This window comes from Microchirus variegatus (genome assembly GCF_963457635.1).
Source record: "Microchirus variegatus genome assembly, chromosome: 17".
Taxonomy (NCBI): Eukaryota; Metazoa; Chordata; class Actinopteri; order Pleuronectiformes; family Soleidae; genus Microchirus; species Microchirus variegatus.
The window spans coordinates 13151725-13170274 of record NC_139818.1 but is presented as its reverse complement, the minus strand read 5'-3'; the positions used below and the strand labels follow the sequence as shown (position 1 = coordinate 13170274).

The 18550-nt window shown below is 40.0% G+C and overlaps 1 protein-coding gene across 1 annotated transcript in view; it reads right to left on the bottom strand.

The window, feature by feature from the left end:
- Positions 1-18550, bottom strand: part of dock1 (dedicator of cytokinesis 1) — a 176055-nt gene that overhangs the window by 139291 nt on the left and 18214 nt on the right. The window contains exons 2-14 of the mRNA XM_083904018.1: positions 15908-15991; positions 15517-15557; positions 15321-15376; positions 14085-14181; positions 13734-13882; positions 13101-13236; positions 11306-11463; positions 11014-11095; positions 10362-10497; positions 8185-8257; positions 6295-6434; positions 3827-3952; positions 3396-3520 (exon numbers count right to left, since the gene is read on the bottom strand). Coding sequence (XP_083760144.1) covers positions 3396-3520; positions 3827-3952; positions 6295-6434; positions 8185-8257; positions 10362-10497; positions 11014-11095; positions 11306-11463; positions 13101-13236; positions 13734-13882; positions 14085-14181; positions 15321-15376; positions 15517-15557; positions 15908-15991 — 1403 coding nt within the window. The remainder of the gene's footprint in view (positions 1-3395; positions 3521-3826; positions 3953-6294; positions 6435-8184; positions 8258-10361; positions 10498-11013; positions 11096-11305; positions 11464-13100; positions 13237-13733; positions 13883-14084; positions 14182-15320; positions 15377-15516; positions 15558-15907; positions 15992-18550) is intronic.

The window sequence follows — 18550 nt, the reverse complement described above, 5'->3', positions numbered from 1 at the left end:
CTCTGTGAGTTTCTACAACAGGTCAGGGTGTGAATGTAAACTCGTATTTCCCCCGCTGAGGGATTTGGCACCAGGATGGAGTGACAGTGGATGGCACGCATGCCTTGTTTTCTATGACTTGGCCTAACTCTTTCCTCCCACTACTGTAGCTGACTCCCTTCGCCTGCAAGTGCACTGCTACTGAAGTATTCCCAACACTAATGGTTTCTGACAACCAGCAATTATGAGAAATAACAGGCCCCTTCTCCCCCCCCCTCCCTCAAAGCTCCACTGATCAGATAGTGTGAGGGGGGGACAGGTACCATATTCTGCAACTCTGCTTCTTTCATTAAGGATTCATGAGTTTGAGAGTTTGGAAAGTTGACAAAAAAGCAGGAAAGTGGCCAAGGTCTAGCTGCGGGTGAAAAGGATTTGTGGGGGTCTGCCAATGTGTCGAGGTGACAAGAAGCCACACTCCAGAATGTCACTACACAACACAAATCACAAATCCTTCCTGAGCCAGCGTAAGTGTGGCAAAATCCAAAGGTAAAAAGAGACATGAAAAACAGAGAAATAGGAAAGGAGAGCTCGACATGAAAGAGAGAGAGAGAATGCAAAAAAAGATTACAAAATGTCCCCGTTTATTAAATTTGCTAATTCATACATTTATTGACGGCTTTTGGTTTGATGCTATCAAAACATACATTCTCTTTTGATCTTGCGGTAACTCAACTCTCCGCGACAGTTAGGGTGAATTATCCTGACCTCAAAGATCAAATCGGCTGTCAGGAAGTGACAGTGCCTCTCATCTCAGACTACACACTATTTCCTGTCAGCCAATTAAAACCCAGGAATTTAACCAATTAGCACTGACCCCAGGAGAACTGAACAAAATAAGAGCATTTCTGTGGGGGAAAAAAAAGTGTGCAGAACACGATGTTGATGAAGGGGGAGCGGCGGCACTGCAAAGACAACATGACCGTGACATTCATAGATGTGATCGGGCAATTGATCATTGTCAGCTGCTGTCTTTGACTCAATCAATACCTCCTCAAGGCTCTGGCAGCCACTATAATCAGCCACTCGCTTTCACAAAAAGCTGTGTCAAAGACAATGTTGTTTATATTTTACATTTAACTTAATGATGATGACTGTACAGGAAAGATTATTTTACATCATTAAATCTGAGTCAAATGTAATGTTTCTAATTGTACCTTCTCGTCTCCGTCTGTATGATACTTAGTGAAGAGTAAAACATTTGTCATCATTTTGTTGTGCATGTGCCATAGAAAACAATCACAGTGAGAATATGCGATGAACAATGAGACCATCAAGCACCGACTGTATTATGTGAACTGTATTTACAGTATAATCACCACCGATACTTACATTTCCTCAGCCTACTGGGCAAAATCACGGATAAAGACTCTCAGTCTAAGCCTAATGTGTATAAATGAGGCGGCCGAGGGGAACGACGCACAGTTCTGATTTGCCAGTCGTAGGAGGCATCCCCCACGACCCAAGCTCTCTCTTCTCAAATTATTTATTCATCATCGGTCTAAATAACATCCACTCTCATGCCGCACCGAGCGTGGACACGATAGTTTTGCATCCTCGAAATATAACTGAATCAAGAACATCCCTGCAGCAAAGGATACTGCAATACACCTGAAGGTGCAGCTCAAAACAGTATCATGAAAATTCTACATTTAAGACAGTAAAAATATGTGTAATTTCAAATAAATTAAAACGTTTTCATTTTCTCACAGGCTGATTGCCTCCACACCACTCTGCATTGATGTGGAATTAGTGCTAAAGGAGCACTGAGCAGTAACTGAGGGCATAAATGAAAATACTTTACAGCAGGTGGACTTTTCTTGATTTTCTTGAGAGTTTTTGTGGTAGTTTTTTGTGTAATTCTGAAAATTAAAACTGGAGAAAAAGTTTGGTTCACAGTTAATAAATTGCTTTTTTTTTTTTACTGACAAAAAATATTGACCTTTTCACAATATTGCACTTTTGAGATGCAACTGTTTAAAAATAAAAGCAACACTGAGAGTGAGTGAATATTTATACTCGGCAGTATTAATTTCTGTTCTTTTAACAAAACTCGAATGTGAGCTCGCCACGCACACACTCCCACATACGCACACCTCCTACTCAGGTCCTCCCACATACTCCTCCTGTCAAACATCTCTAAACCTCTCATGTGCCACATAAACTAATGCCCTCTGCAAAAGAAGAGGTTAAGCAGGGGGTGATGGTAATTAAACAACACAGAAGGGGGTTGCAGGCTTGAAACTGTGTGGGGGAGAATAATTTATTAGGACATTAGATGCTGATGGGTTGGTACATGATTAAAATCTAGACAGCACTATGAATCTGGAGTCCATTAAACAATCTCTTCAGTTTGCAAATCGGTGTTTATCGTAATTATGTTGTTCAACCGTTAGTGGTTTTTTTTCTACTTTTAGTTTGTGGAGTAAAATGTGTGTAATTAATGTTAGTTGGGCTGCAAAGCTGGATGTTTCTTTTCTGGCCACCAGCAAAATATAATTCACTGATGTCTTCACCAAGGCCTGCAAATAAATTCACCACATTTGGAGATGGCAAGAGAATTGACGTGGGAGAACATTATCCTTGTAACTTCATCAGAAGCGGTAAATGTACCAGGAACAGGTAATGCAGGATTTCACAACTTTCAAACTACACGGCCCGTATCGCTCGTCTTGGCACACTTGGTCTGGTCTGTAACCAACTCTTGACAGTGATAGAGTTTGATTCCTGAAGTAGTGAACCACATTTTAAGCTAGTCAATCAGCCAAAGAGTGCCAATACTGCATTCTGTCATTTCTGACAGGTGGCAAAGGCATAGAGCCTGGCCTGTGTATCACACTGCTTTATAGCAGCACTGGTCAGTTAAGCAGCACGCTGAGCTGTGTGAGATTAAAGAAAGCCTGCTAAATCACAGACTGTCTAAGAGAGCGATTGACTATAGCACTTGCGTCCTGAATACTGAGAATGAGCTGACCCAGGGAAAAAAAAAAAACAGCAGAGTAAGTTAGTTGATGCTGCAGTATATAACTTTTGTGGGTATTGTTGTTGTTGTTGATTATATTATTCTGCCCGAGTTTGGTCAACATTATTTGTATGTCCCGTACTTTATCTGGAAACAGCCTTTGTCAAGCAATACTATCAGACCTGACAGAGAGCATCTGTGTGTTTACAGCAACAATACAGGGGCAGATAGGAGCAAAGAAGTACTTATCTCCTGCGTGCAGCTGCTCATTTTACAAACACAATGTTGCTGTAGCCTCCATCTACAGAGCGAGAATGTCACCGGGTGACACAAGATCCAGACACCACTATACTTTTATAAAGTTAAACACTACTTTTTTAACAGCCCTTGGTCTCACCTCTAGTTTCTTCCCATCCTCGTCATAAACCGACATGGTCACCTCAACATTCTTGGGTGTGGTCTTGTTTCCCTTGTCAAAATCCCCCTGAACAAGAGTCACGTAGATGTCGTTTCGCACATCACCTTTAGGAGACAGGAATAAACGAGTCAGGATATAATGGCTTATCAACCAGCATAGAGTTACATGGACACACACATTGCATGACTTAAGAGGCACCCTAGATTTTATGGCTGACTTCTCTATTGAATAACTGACGTTTCAATCAAACCTTAATGAATTTTTATATGTTCTTCTCTTCCTCACACTTTGAAAAATTACAGACCTTGATTTTATATCACTTCCAGAATGACTGGAGAGTTGAGTAAATCAAATTTGAAAGGGCACTCTGAGAGCGACAGCTGAGGAGAGGCTTTTAAAAAACACTCAACCTGGCATAATGATCTCAGGGAAGCCCATCTTTCGAGCCACAGCTGTTGATCGATCCACCAGGTGAGGGAAGTCCTTCCTTATCTGATGGATGTCTCCAGGAAGCAGCTTCAGAGTCACCCACAGACCTGGTGTTGCATTCAGGGCAAAGTGGGCGGGACCAAGATAACATCATGATTAGACAGTGAGAGCAAACCACCTTAGGGAAAACACTAAATAGAAAATCTTAATGTGCTTTTCTCCAGTATCAGTTATCTGAATGACATGTTACAGCTCCAGGGCAAGACACAAAACAGCTTGCCCTTGTGAACGGGATGAGATTAAAGAAACAAAAACATTTCTACAAACTTGGCTGAAAATTAAATGTAGTCAGTAAAGTACAACATCTCAGATTAAAGTTACACTCTACGACCATAGTAAAAACACTGACCTCACACAGTATGTAAAACCATTCAACCTGATACAGAGGCACATAAAGGCAAGTTCACCTTGGTGTGAACAGTAAATGCTGACACTCTCAAGCCCCATTAGCACCTGCCGTTAGCATGAGTGCTGGATAATTCACACACACAAGCAGAGCACTTCAAGTATGTCACTTTACGCATAGAATTTGAATGCACCTCCACGTGTGTATTGAGAGAGTATTTGCGATGAGACCTCATGTGCCTGCTCTACATGCAAATGAACATGTAATACATCCCCACCTGCAAGTTTACCCATTTAAAGTGGTTTACAAAAAGGAGTTGAATAAAAAAACGATAACGTTCAGGTCAAAATTAGTTACCCTAATCTTATTTTACACTGATATGTTATCTATTTTGCCCACATGTTAATACCCGGCCTAAAAGAAAAATCACAGGAGCCACAATCTTTCTCTTTAACAGACGGACACTTCATGTCTCGAATTCTCCACAGTACTTCCATTAGGCAGCTTTCGAATGAGTAGAATGTTTGTACAGTATTGTAATTAATTCTCAAACTTAAATCATTAGCCACCAAAAAACAGAAGGCGCCAGGACTCTGAATATCTAAATCAAACAACCTGCAGAAGGTCTGCACTTCTACATCAATAATTAAATACCAGTAACAATTATGCATTAGCCTCGCTTTACGCCTAATTTCAGCAGGCTGTGTGGCGTGAAATCAGCTCAGTAACCAAACTCAAAAAGAAAGCAGCCCAGATATACACTTCTAGAAAGTGAAAAAAAATGCTTCCAATTATTCAGCCATCTTGTGATAAACCCTGCCAAAGGCCACCAAATCAAGCAGTGCTTGTGAACCCTGATGTTTCATTTACTTTCACTGTACAAGCTCCATATTGGTATGAGTGACACATCTCTCGCTAGACTAGCTGGGAGCTTTTAATATGGCAGCATAACAAAAACAGCTGCTCTCTGTGTTCCGCTGTTCTTCCCGATGTGGGATGGATCAGATCTGACATTTATCCAAGTACTTCTTTATAGGGCATGACAATGCCATGGAGGCTGTCGTGTTGTTTCTCACCCTCCCAGCACAGATGATCCAAGTCGGCTAATGTAGTTCTTCTAACTACCCGTGTCAAACTGCCAAGATTTCATCTCTGCAGACACCTCACCAGCCTAATCAAAAACTGGTTGACTTAGATCCTGTAGTCATGGTGACAAGGCCAACTATTTATAGTATGAGCAGTGATTTACAATGTGAGCACTTGACAAAGAATTATGTTCCTATTAGCAAGATGAACAATCTCAACACCCTGCCGGGGTGCTTTCTGTGCAAATGTCAATTAAATATCTTTTTCAACATGGATAATAGTACACACGACTAAATAAACAGCTTGTTTATTTAATTATACTAAGATTTCTCCAAAGGTAGGTGATAGGAGCCAAAATATAAAATTAGAAAGACTGCATATGTGTGATCAGTGTACAGTGTTTCTTGCACTTTCTTCCTTTAATGTCAACTCAATTGTCATTTTACCTCCAGATAAAATACATTAAGCAGTACGGACTTTCACAAAGGTACAGCTATTGTGCAACGCCAACTAACCCATTAATCCAGTGTACACTGTTAACAGTCCTACTCCCTACTACCGACATGTGATTCAAGGATGGAGTTGAAGTTAAGGGAACAACCGTTTTTAAACTAGCAGATTTTTCGATAATCTGCAGTATATGCATGTATGCATTGGTATGCTGCATGCAAATGCAGACACAATAGGTGAGTTCAAAGTTCCAAATCTTAACCTGCAGGTATCCAAAGCCTGCTCAAACCTGACTGGTCAGTCTAGAAATGGAAATTGGAAGTTATTAAAATGCTAATTCTGTTTCTAAGGCTGCTCATGGAAATGAAAACAGACATTTTTTTTATGATCCAGGTTGAAATTTTCATCACTAAACAGGTGCCAAATGCAAATATTTTTGTTAAAAGTTTGGCAGTTGTGTGGCGAGTTTCCTCTCGGTGTGTCCGGTGTCTGAACTTTGGGTCGTACCTTGGCCTTTGTGATTGACCTCTTTGGCAGTGATGACTTTGTTGATGACTGTCTGGAGGAAGTCATTCTCGCCTGCCACCCTGGGTGAAAAACGGGAGATGTTCAGCTGCTTGTGGCGAATGGCGTCATCCAACGCTAGCCTGCAGTATGCACAAACAGGCAAACACCACGGAAGAGAGGAGAAAATGGAGAAAAGAAGAGGTGGAGTGGGGTGGTTTGGTTTGGTAAGAGCCACAGAGTGATGGTTGTAAGGAGGGGAGTGGGATGAAAGAGAGACAGAGAGAAAGAAAGAGACACACGGAAGAGTGATGCGAATACCGAGGCAGACACAAAGCCACTTGTTAGCAGTTAACATTAAGGCAGGATGGGTAGTGACAGAAACACACAGAGACATATCTTTTAGAAAATGATGCCCAGTCAGCATTTACAGAGCCACTGCAGCAGTGGGAAGCTTGACCTGCCAGTAGTCGATCTTAAACTTAAAATCCTTAAAGCCCCTAAATGCATCAAATCCCAAACACAAACACAGTCCCTCCGTTTCTTTTTTTTTTTTTTTTTTTTAAACTAAAAAGAGCTTGTTCAGGTGTAGAGACAACCAAACTGAACAGAGTGAGCTTAAGCAGCTGATGTATGTGAGAGGCTACAAGAGTGAGGCTGCTGTGCAAGAGATGTGTGTGTGGTGGCTGGTGATGGCATCTGCGGTGTAGAGGGCTCCGAGTAAACAAGGAGGAAAGCATGGAGGAGATAGTGATGACAGCAAGATGAAGAAAGGTGTAAAGGTTCTCTGTGGATAGGATTTCAGATCTCCTGGGTGTCCAACAAATAACAACCAGTCTGAGCATGGTGGTAGAATAAGGCAGGAGCAGAGCTTTTGTCTAAGACAAAACATTGTCAACAGGCACAAGGACACGTTTCCCTAACATTTGCAAGAACTTTTTTTTCTCAAAAATATAAATACTGTGACATGGTGGGAGATAAATAACAAACAACACAGGAATTACAGTGTTTTCAATGAAGTTCCAGTGGGTTTTCAGTCAACAATGAAAGCTAATCAGAGGCTGCCAGAGCCCACAGTCACATCTTCAGACTTCTGGTTTTGTTCTATCCACATTCCAGAGGCTCTGAGATCTGAGAATGTTCCTGGTTCATGGTCTCAACTAATTGATTATTTCCCATATCACAGAACTACGTTGTCTAAATTCAATTCAGTTGCATTCATCAGCAGAAATGTGATCTATGTCATTCATTTGTAAAAGCCATATTCATTTCCGTTTGGATGCGAGGACTCTATACAAATTACAGCACAGCATCAGACCTTCCATAAATAGCTCCTCCACTTCCTGCCTCTGCTAGTATTGAAAAAAACTAATGAGCTATGAAACTGCCATTTCAAAACTTTATCTGTTCAAATTCGCTGGTAAATATTCACACTCCGACATAAATAAACCCTTGACGATCCTGTTCTTCTATTCACACTGGAAGAGTCTTATTTCCATGATTTATGTTCACAGACAAAAAAAGAGGTAAATGTGGTGTTCTGCCTGCTAAACTGCCTGTATCTGAACCATTTCCAATTATGCAGGAAATCACGTTAGGAAAAGGTTACTCCAGATCTGTATGCTGTCCTGAAAATGGCAGCAGTTAATGAGATTGCCTTAATTGAGTCAGTAGGGAATAAGGGAGAGCTACTGTCTTAAAACCCCTGCTAATCGAGTGTCAAGGACACTAGACGTAAAAAAATAACTGCTGTTTCTCTGACATACTGTACATACTCAAAAATAATGGATGCAAGTGAGAGAATAAAGCTGTATCAGCATCACTTTTTTCTCCAACATTATCTTCATTCCCTTATTTATACAGGAAAGTTATTTGGTGCTGCTGAACACTTACGGCTGAAATGGGATGAAGTGCTGCTTGTCCTCGTCGTCCATTTTGCCTGTAATGATGTCGGTGACATCCATTACTGTGGGACGAAAAAAGCAAAATAGTTTGAAGGAGGTTAAAATGTTCTCAAGACCTGAAAAGACAGACAAAAACAATTAAGGCAGATGGTGGAAAATGACAAAGTGAAATCTAAGATATCGGAGTGGACAGGAAGGGATGGTCTGTGAAACAAACGGCTGACCTGACTTCACATCAACATTTTATGACAGAAACAATTATGTAATAGCAGTTTTTGTCTGGATTTTTCCCAAGTCCAATTTCAAGTCCAACTATAAGTCGCAGAAATATGCAAAATCAATGTGCAATCATACTTTACTGTGGAAAAAGTGATTGTGTTATTCATAATCTACATCAAGATAGGCATGAATTAGATTTAAACATAAACAAATAACTGTGGAAGGAGAGAGAAAATGTGTTATTGAAAATGTTACATAACTGAACACAGACCAAAACCCTTGTTTGAGCAGTATTTCCATTTTTTTTTTACTTAGTTTAATAACTTTACTCGTTCTGCTGGGTTTTGCTTCTTTTATTTTGTCTTGTTTTGCTACATTCATCTTTTCTTCTTGCGTTGTCACATTGCTGTTCCGTGTCCATATTTACATTTGTCATTTTGCGAATAAAAGGATTTCAAAAGACAAGTAAAAAATGTGCTATTGTATTGTACACTATATTCTATACTAGTAAACAACATCAGGCTCTGTTAAAATGACTCCTCGGCTCCTGAACACGCAATTCATTGAGACAACGTTTCTTCAATTTGCTGAGCAGCGTGCAGGTCAAACAGGTCAAAGCCAAACAAAGACGAGGAGCTGGGGTTCAAACTGATTCTTGAATGCATCACTTCTGCATGCTTAAACTGGAGTGATAGTGAGGTAGAGCCAATATTTGCAGTGATGGCCCCTAATGTGTGGGAATGCACTACTTAAGAAAAACTTTGGAATTAACACCTGCACAGGTAGATATAAATCATATTGTTTAACAGCATTTAAACTCAAATACATACTATGGCTACTTTACTTCTCATATTGTACCCTATTTCTCCAAGTTAAACTAGTTCCCTGGTGTCCTAATGAACATGTCTGTGACATGCTTTGGTCAAAACACCATAATGATGAAGCATCACAGCAGTTCAACCACTCTGCTAAAACAGCCCTGTTCACAGTGCTCGGTTTAGTAGTATCTATAAGGGACAGGAAATGACATCAGCCACAGAGGCTACTGGGAGCAGTTAGCATTTGGAAAAGTGATCATTTGCAGGCTCTAGCAGGCACATTGCCATCATATTTAACATGTATCCACTGGACAGATAAATCCTCTGAGGCTGGAAGTTTGTGTAGGACTCTGTGCTGTGTTTTACGGACAAAGCGGAGCTCCGCAAGACAACAATTCCAGGAGTTTAGCGCATTGTGCCATCCCAAGGAGTGTGGAAGTCAACATCGTGTGTTTTATCTCCTGTACTTAGACTGAGGAGGACCACAAAAACATGAGTGAGTCATCTTTTTTCACACTTTGGCAACTGATAGGGCCTCCAGAGACCCAAAATTTAAATGATTAAAAAGTTGATAATGGCATAATATGGGACATTTAAGAACATAAATAAATGAACACAAATGTTGGCCATGCACCTCGCTAAGGCATTAAGGAAATATCTGTAAACGGTATCTACCAAAACCACTCTGCCTCCAGACATTTTTGTCTCAAATGGATCATATAAAAAAAAAAAATCAGGATCTAACATCATGCTGTGTACAGCAGCAATCACCCGCATGTCTCAAGACATGGACTCATTAATCAGGCTGTCATTTACCTTCTCTTCAAGTGGCACTGGGAATCGTGACACTACAAAAGGGTGCAATTTTCTCTGTTGGACAACAGTGGTCAACACTGCAATCTAATTAGTTTGATTTATGTCTGGTTACTTGAAAAGTGAATGAGTTCTTTCTATTTTTTTCCTGCATGTATTTAAACTTTCGAGCCAAGCAAAGGTTCTGGCACAATACTGACTTTTGAACAAAAAACAGGGAAGGTGTTCTCAAGGTGTATACACATGATATTTAAATGTATAAATGTCATGTGTAATGATTATCATAGTAAAACAGCATCAGTTCAATCTACTTTACCTGCTACTCCAAAAGGTCGTCTTAATCCTGACGTCAGCTTCTTTGTGTTATTATCTCGTAGCTCCATGCGGCCTACTCGGACAATCTGACACACAAAGCTTATCTTCTCTCTTTTAAGGTCTTCGCTGCCCAAGTCCTAAGGAGAGGAAAAAGAGAGAGTTGTTGCTAATGTGATTGCCTTAGATTTAGAGCTTACATTTTTAATGAAGAAATCAATAACTATTACAATCAGAGTGTATAATTTGAGATGATCAAAATCCCATCTTGTTGGGCAACAGCGTAGCTCAGCTACAGACCAATTAATTGCACATTTTTGGCTGTAGATGCGTTTGTGTTGGGGCATTTTTTTCAATACAAACTGCTACAGCAGCATCTGTGGTTATGTCCTGTGATTCATTTCCTGTGGGCAATACCTTTCCAAAACTAGCAAAGTGCTTCTAGGGGGCGCACGCTGACCTTTCTGCCCTTGGATTTCCATTAGATAGAGGTGACCGCCTTGGTAAATACATGCAGCGAGCCACGCTCTCTCTTCTGAGTTTAACAAATACAGGCTCTGCAAACAGGCTCCCACATGCCTCAAAACATGAACGAAAAAACAGTGCACTACCACAGGCTCACATGCACACTCAGGCAGACACGCAAAAACACTCACTGTGAAGACAGCACGCAGGTTGTGAAGCTGGTCTATGTCTTTCACCAGACCTGAACTCGACCATTTCACCAAGTAGTTTTCACTGTGAGAGAGAGAGAAGAGAGAAAAGAATTAGGAGTCATCTTTACATGTAAGGGAATTAAAGCTGTGTAACGTAAAATGTAATGTAAAACAGTCACTGAATAAGACTTCATATTTCACTGTGAGTGTAAGCCTTTGATATGAAAAATATTTCAATTGTGTGAGCTAGCAGACATCGAGTGGACATTTCTTTGAACATTGTTGGTTTTACCTGATAAATTTGGACTCCACTGGGTCATAGAGGGACATGAGAACCTCTGCATCCTCGCCAATCTTGCACACCACATTCTTGAGAGTCACGAAGAGGGCAAACGCTGGCGTGGAAGCAAACTTTGCTTGCCTGGTCAGATCAATATTCTGCTTCTGAGACTGTCAGAGAGAAATGGAGGTGTCATGTTCAATATTGAGCATTCTTCTGTTGGTTTCTGTCACATGCGGGCCTATGCGGCTTGGAAAATGAGCTCATCAATAACACCAGTGCATGCAGAAAGAGATACTGTATGCATATCTTTATCAAGTTAAAGAGCTAGATTTAACAAGGCAGTGGGATTCATTGGGAATTATTCCTACTGTAAACATGGACAGTGAGATTCCCAGCATGCCCTTCAAAAACATGCTGGGACAACATCGTTAATATTTATCACGTTGACCTCGTAGCTCTCGTTTTGCCCATGCATATGCAATAAAGACCTCTGGATGAAAAGGTCATGTAAGATAAGTCCATGTAACTGCGGGGCGTTTTGCATTTGGCACTTGTACACAATGCCAGCTGACATCCAGGTGAGGGATGCCACTGACACGCCAAGTGAAACAGAGGAGGAATCTGGCAGAGATGTCAGGTTTCGGAAAAAGCAGCAAAGCATTTTTTTTTTCTGTGTGTGAACCAGGTGGGGCTGCACTTTCACTACGACACTAAGGCTGTGCAGAGCGCTAGGATTCCATTCCAGAGTGAACTAGTGAGGAATGTTGTTGTATTACCTTGAAATGTTCTTCGTCTACTAAAATAGGACAACATCCTTTTGGTAGGATATGTAACTACTTTAAACACACTTCAATCTCAGTTTTGCAGGCAGTGGGATTATAAATTAAAGAATAACAATGGAACACAAAGTACAGACACAGTCCTGCATGTTTTGGTATTAAATCCTTAACAAATTACCTAATAATGTCTCGAGATTTAAATTAAATTCAGTTACTTGTAAAAACTAATGCAGTCATCTCTCGAAATCAATGCCCTACAATCAGAGTCCTGAGTCTTTGTAGACTTTTATCATAAGAAATCCTATATGTTTTAAATAAAATTAAGTTATGATTAATTGACCAAACAAATCTCTTGGAGGCATCTAGTTTATCTATTAAAAATAACATTACATGTGAGGGGAATGTCAGTAAAATAGTCTGAATCATTTTTATCACACACACATTTGCTTTTGACACATTTATATTGTGAACTAGGTCATGATAGTTTGCTTTGAAAAGTGGGACTACCCATAGTAAAAGTTTGAGAAACTCCTTTAAAGGGTGTTTCACAGAGATCTATTCAAATGTTGAGATATATCAGTCTGGAGGAAAGTTGTAGGCCAGGGGTCTCAAACTCAAATGACCTGAGGGCCACTGAGTGTCTCGTTTGGTCACAAGAGGGCCGGTGAAGTGAATATTATTTTATTTTTTTCATTATATATATATAAATATAAAAGTATATAAATAAATATATAAACATATTTTTAATTTCACAATAAAAGTTTGATGTGGAACGATAAAAAGTTCACAATATAAATGTATTTATGACGCAAATTTAATAAAGTCATTAAGAAATCTCATAAGTTGATTTGGGGGCCACATGTGGCCCTCGGGCCGCAAGTTTGAGACCACTGCTGTAGGCCAAACATCTGACACGGACTTACGTAAAAGAAATGCTGAGGATATAGAGGAAACTTTAATTTAAACAGTTATTGCATACACAGAGTTCAAACTGTCCTTATTCAAGAATTGTAAAAATGATTTACCTTTTCCTCTTGGATCCGGTCCTCGATTTGTTTGGAGGCTGCCTCGTGGGCTCTGAACAGGCTGATGGTGCTGGCGAGCTCTGGGTCCAGTATGTTTCCATCTTTGTCTCTGACTACGAGATCAAGATCCAGGTACCTTGTGCAAAAACAGAGGAAGAGTCGTCGAAAAGTAGAACCTGCACAGGTAAACACTGTGAACGAGTGGTTTTACCAAACGCCTCTCTGAGGTCCGTTTTCTTTCAAAGCCCCCCGCACATTTTGCCCTTCTCATTTCTTCTATGGAACAGACAATAGCTTGCTGCCAAGCTATTGTCACTTTATGCTTCTGCAGTGGCAAAAGTCATTTCTCTACCTGGCCAAAGGTTTAAAGTTCCATGACAGCTTCGCAATTCTCAATTTCAAACTATTTTCTAAGCTCACTGCGAACACAGCAAGAGCTGTCATTTCATGATGGAATACAGTTTCCCTCCAGTTTTCCTCAAGCTAAGTGATGACCTGTCATACTCTATTGACTGACACTGCTGACCTATTCCAACAAGAGCCGTTTATCCAGAGAGATATGAGGATAAAGGGATAGGAGCTGTATTCTGAGGGAAGGAAAATAATAAAGGCTTCTAAAGACGAAATGCTCACTTGTTGCCGTAGTCTATCTTGGAGGTGACTCTCTGTTTGAGCTCCGTTAGCTCGTCCTGCGGGAGGGTGCCGGACAGGATTTGGGAACGCCATTCGATGAGGTCGTAAATCATGTCACGGACAGAGTTGAACATCTCCCGCTTGTCCCTCTGGAGGTGGAAGCAGAGGTGAATATTTGTACAATTAAGACATGGGAGAACATCTTCGGATTGTCAGGCATGTCATTACAACAATACAGAACAGTGGAATCTGTTTGAGCCAAATGCAAGATTTTCTAAAGATAAACAATTTAGTAGCTACTTTTTCATTTCACATGCATGTCAACATATACAGAAACATAGGCTGACATACCACATACAGGTCCCTCCATATTGTGGCCCATTCCCGCAGTGTGGTGGTAACCTCCTGAACCAGGGGCAGCTCAGTGGGAATGACTGTCTCCTTTTGCCTGCATTAATAGTGAACACATTTGATCTGGGTTAACTGTGTCTCATTCATGCCCTTCTCTTCTTCACAGTGAGAAAATGATCACAGACATGTGAGGAGAGAAGAGAAGAGAAGAGAGGGAAAACCTCCGAGGTCGTCAGGCTCAAAGTTAATTCATCACACACAGACAGGTGTGAAAGTCTGAGACCTTTAGACCCATACACGGTTATTAAACATATTGCTTGCTTTCCAAGTTAATCAAGATCAATTTGAATCCGTCAGATAAAGGTCTGTGAAGTCATATCTTTGTACATATTTCTATATTTTTGTTGTGTAGGGGAAATTAAAGAAGACAGTGACTCGCTGAACAACAAACACAAACGTCACATCACATCAACTGCAGACCCTCAAACTGAAAACAACCTTGGAGGCCGTCTACATTCACTTTACCGCTAAAGAGTTTTGTTTTTGTTATTATTATTATTTGCTATCTGGACAGAGCATGAACATGTGGCCTGCCTCAATAGCTGGAAATCAGGCTAAAAAAAACACTGATTAAGACTCATATATAGATGATAAATAATTAACATAAAGTGGAAAACGTTCCCGACTTTCTGCTTGGCTGCAAGGTATCACAGTATCATGTTATTGTGATTACAACTTTTCATTCACCATCATCAACCAACAGCAAGCTGACTGCTCACAAAAGGGAGGGATCAACACTTTTGATGAGTCATTAAAAACATTTCATACCTTAGGCACTGAATGACTTTACGGGAATTAGATCCCTTGAAACCGGATGCTGTCACATACCTAGCCACACATGTACCCAAAAACTCAACAGACCGAAGCCGTCTGTGCTCTAGGATAGTGAGTAAGTTAATTAATGAAGATAGCTGTAACCAATTACATATTTATTCATGACTTTAAATAACTGTGCTTTTTCAGTGGAGCCATTCTCTTGATTATACAGACAGAGTTGATGAACTTTGAGTGCATAATTATTAAATTGCTGCGGGTTTGTGATGATGGAACCTTCATGTATTGAAATTGAACTTTTAATCTACCTGCACATAGACTACACTCATCTACTAACTGCTGCCGGTGGCCATATTTATGTAAAATTGCATCATTCAAAAGTGGAAGTTCAGAAGTACTAACCCGTTGCCCTCGACAGTAGCCTCTTTTAGGTGGATATAGCAAGCAGGAAATATGCCCTGGAAGAGGAAGAGATAACAACAAAAACACAATGGTATAACTGGGGCAGAAGTTGAAGAGCTAAAAAAAAACTGGAGCTATAAGTCGTAAACACTCAGTCATGGAGTTTTAAGTGTGAAACTGTTGATTAGCCACTCACCTTTTTGGATTTTCTCCTCAGCCTATGCCCTCTGTACCAGTCTAATGAAGAACAAAAATAGAGTTAACTGTCAGCTGTTTGTTGTATCATGCATACATAAGGGGAACAAAAACTCCATAAAACCTGCCTTACAGGTTTTATTATTCAATTTACAACGAGAAATAAGATAAAACTTGAAAATAATCGCATATAAATCATCCTGCAATATGAAAACTAGCAGGAAAACGAAGGAGTGTAGGATTGCTGATGCCTGGAATCATAGCATTAAAGCACAATCATCAGTGTTCCCTACACAGTATATCATCTTACTGAACATGTGTCCAGGAACGACAAAACAATACACTAACTACTGATGACTGAGTAAAATAGTGTTTGACTCTGGTCTTCTCACCTTCATATGTCTCAAGTATGTGCACTGTGTCGCCAATCTGCAGCGACAGCTCCTCCTCTCCCTGGGCGTCATAGTTATAGATTGCTGTAGAGAGATGACAAAGGACAATATAAGAGGAGGAGATATTACTGGAGGAGGGAAAAAGGCAATATAGCATTTCACTCCCTTGTGGCGCTAATTGTGTGCCAGTGCAATGTGTAGTAGAGGCATCACACATCCACAGGATGTCCACCCACACTGTCTGACACAGTAATGGTTGGGCCAGGCACCACTGATGCTGTAATATCAACACATTTGTACCACCCACTGCAAAGGAGCCAAAATTGATGGAGAAAGCCAAAGCAGCAATAATAGTAGTGGGAAAAGATATTTGGTGAGAATTTTAGGACGGAGACAAAAACAGGAAAAAGAAACACACAACATGACATGTTTGTTTGTTTTTCGAGCCAGCACAACAAAATCAAGTTTTTTTCTAGTCTACAGACAGTCATTTAAAAGCAAAATAAAATTGTTGTGTTTCCATCTACAGTACAAATGTTCACATCTGAAAAACAAAAAAAAGGTAAAAAAAAAAAAAAATCTCTCATTGGACTTAATTTCCACCAAATTTTTGAATTTGATATATTCTACTGACAAACCGTACAGAACAGAGGAACAGGAGCAAAAAATAAAATCACCTCGACTAAATTTAAAAACCGTAATTATCGTCTGACACGCACAGCATTCCACAGCTTTGGCAGAGCCACATCACCATGGCAAGATCATGTTGTACCCACCAGTGACACATGTTCTCTTATTCAGTGAAGGGTGAACACTGTGTTGCTGTCAAACCAGTCATGACCAACACCTGTCTTTGTGAATAGCTGCAAGAACACTAACAAATACTCAAAAACACACACACACACACATACAGTTTATATAACTGAGACACTGGCAGCATGACAAGTGGCTGTGGACAAACAGACAGAGGTGTTTGTGTTGAGTGGACACCTGTGAGGAGATGCTTATGTATGCAGGTCCTGCTGAGGGAACGCATGCAGGGACACTTCAGCCGAGGTTTCCAAAGGTGACTGACAGCTTAATTAAAGAAGGCCTCCGCTGCAGGCGCTCGCACCTTTGCAGCATCCTGATGGTGCATCCAATAAGCTGACCACCGTCTCCCGGAATTGCCTGCCATATAAGGAACTGATTGTATGCCATTAACATATCAGGTGGCACTCAGCGATGCGTTCTTGTTACCGTTTAGCTTTCAAGTTGTAATGGTGGACAATTATCTGGAACACTTTTGTTTTTGTCGCTTTTGCCAGCGTGATGAAACGTTTATGTATTCTCCACCCACACAGTAGATTACGGCATGGCTTTCCCTGTATCACATTATCAGTGAAAGCAACTTACTTAAAAGGAAATTATAAATAATTCTGCTTTGAGGTTTTAACTACCATTTTAGGCAAAGCCAAAGCAATGACGAGCTGCATGTCATTCATCCCGACTACTGTCAGACTTTACAATTCCTAAATGTAGCACTGTAACAACCTCCACTTGCACTACTCCACCTCTACTACCGCCATCATCTGTGGCTACTGCCTGTACACCAGTGCTTTATCCTGTGCAATAGCAGAGGTGGAAAAATTACTAAAATATTGTACTCAAGTAAAAGTACCAATACTTTGATGAAATATTACTCAAGTAGAAGTAAAAGTAGTCATCTGAAAATGTACTCAAGTAGAAGTAAAAAGTTACTTAGTTACTTTGCGTGGGGTGTGAGGGTAGTAGAAATATGACAAGGGGTCAGAAATCCAAAAACTATTTTGGAGCTCACGCACCTGGCGCAACACAGGATATTACGTCACTTTTCGCGCATCAACAAAGAGGGCGCGCGCCAAAAGTGACGTAATATGCAGTGCTGGTGCTAATCACATCATCATTCGTCTAGTTCTGGTGTATATTTTCCCCCTGTAGGTCTTCATTGTGCTGAATTTTTATTTTTACTCAGTAACGGATAGGATTTATAAAGTAACTAAGTACAATACTTGAGTCAATACGTACTCAAGTAAAATACAAAATCCTGATTTTAAATTGTACTTAAAAAATACAAAATACACAAAAAAGTATTCAATACAGTAACTTGAGTAAATGTATTTAGTTACTTTCCACCTCTGTGCAATAGTCATAATTATTCATAAGTATTTATATTCTCACAGAGTCTGTAAACATTAATTTATGCATCTACCTGCAAATGCAATATTTCTATACATATTTCACTGTATATAATGTCCATAACTTTTTATGTATATAATGTAAATAGAGTTTAGTTTTTTTTTTCCTGTTTAACTTTCTTTAATCGCTTGCTTGTTTTTGTGTCGTCTAATTTCGCTGTCCGTCTTAACTGTTTTTAATGCTATAACAATGGAATTTTTATCTTATCTTATGTGGTTCAATAAAATGTTTGAAAATATGGCAATAGACCATAGACTTGCTGATGTTGTCTGTGTGTGATTAATTCAATTGTACTGAAATTGATGAAAAAAAAACAAAAAAACAACAACTCATAAGCCCATCAAAACCTCTGGTCGATATTGTCAGAGAGGGCTGACGAATCCGTTCATCCTTAAAAACTAGCATTTGTTACACTACATATTCTTA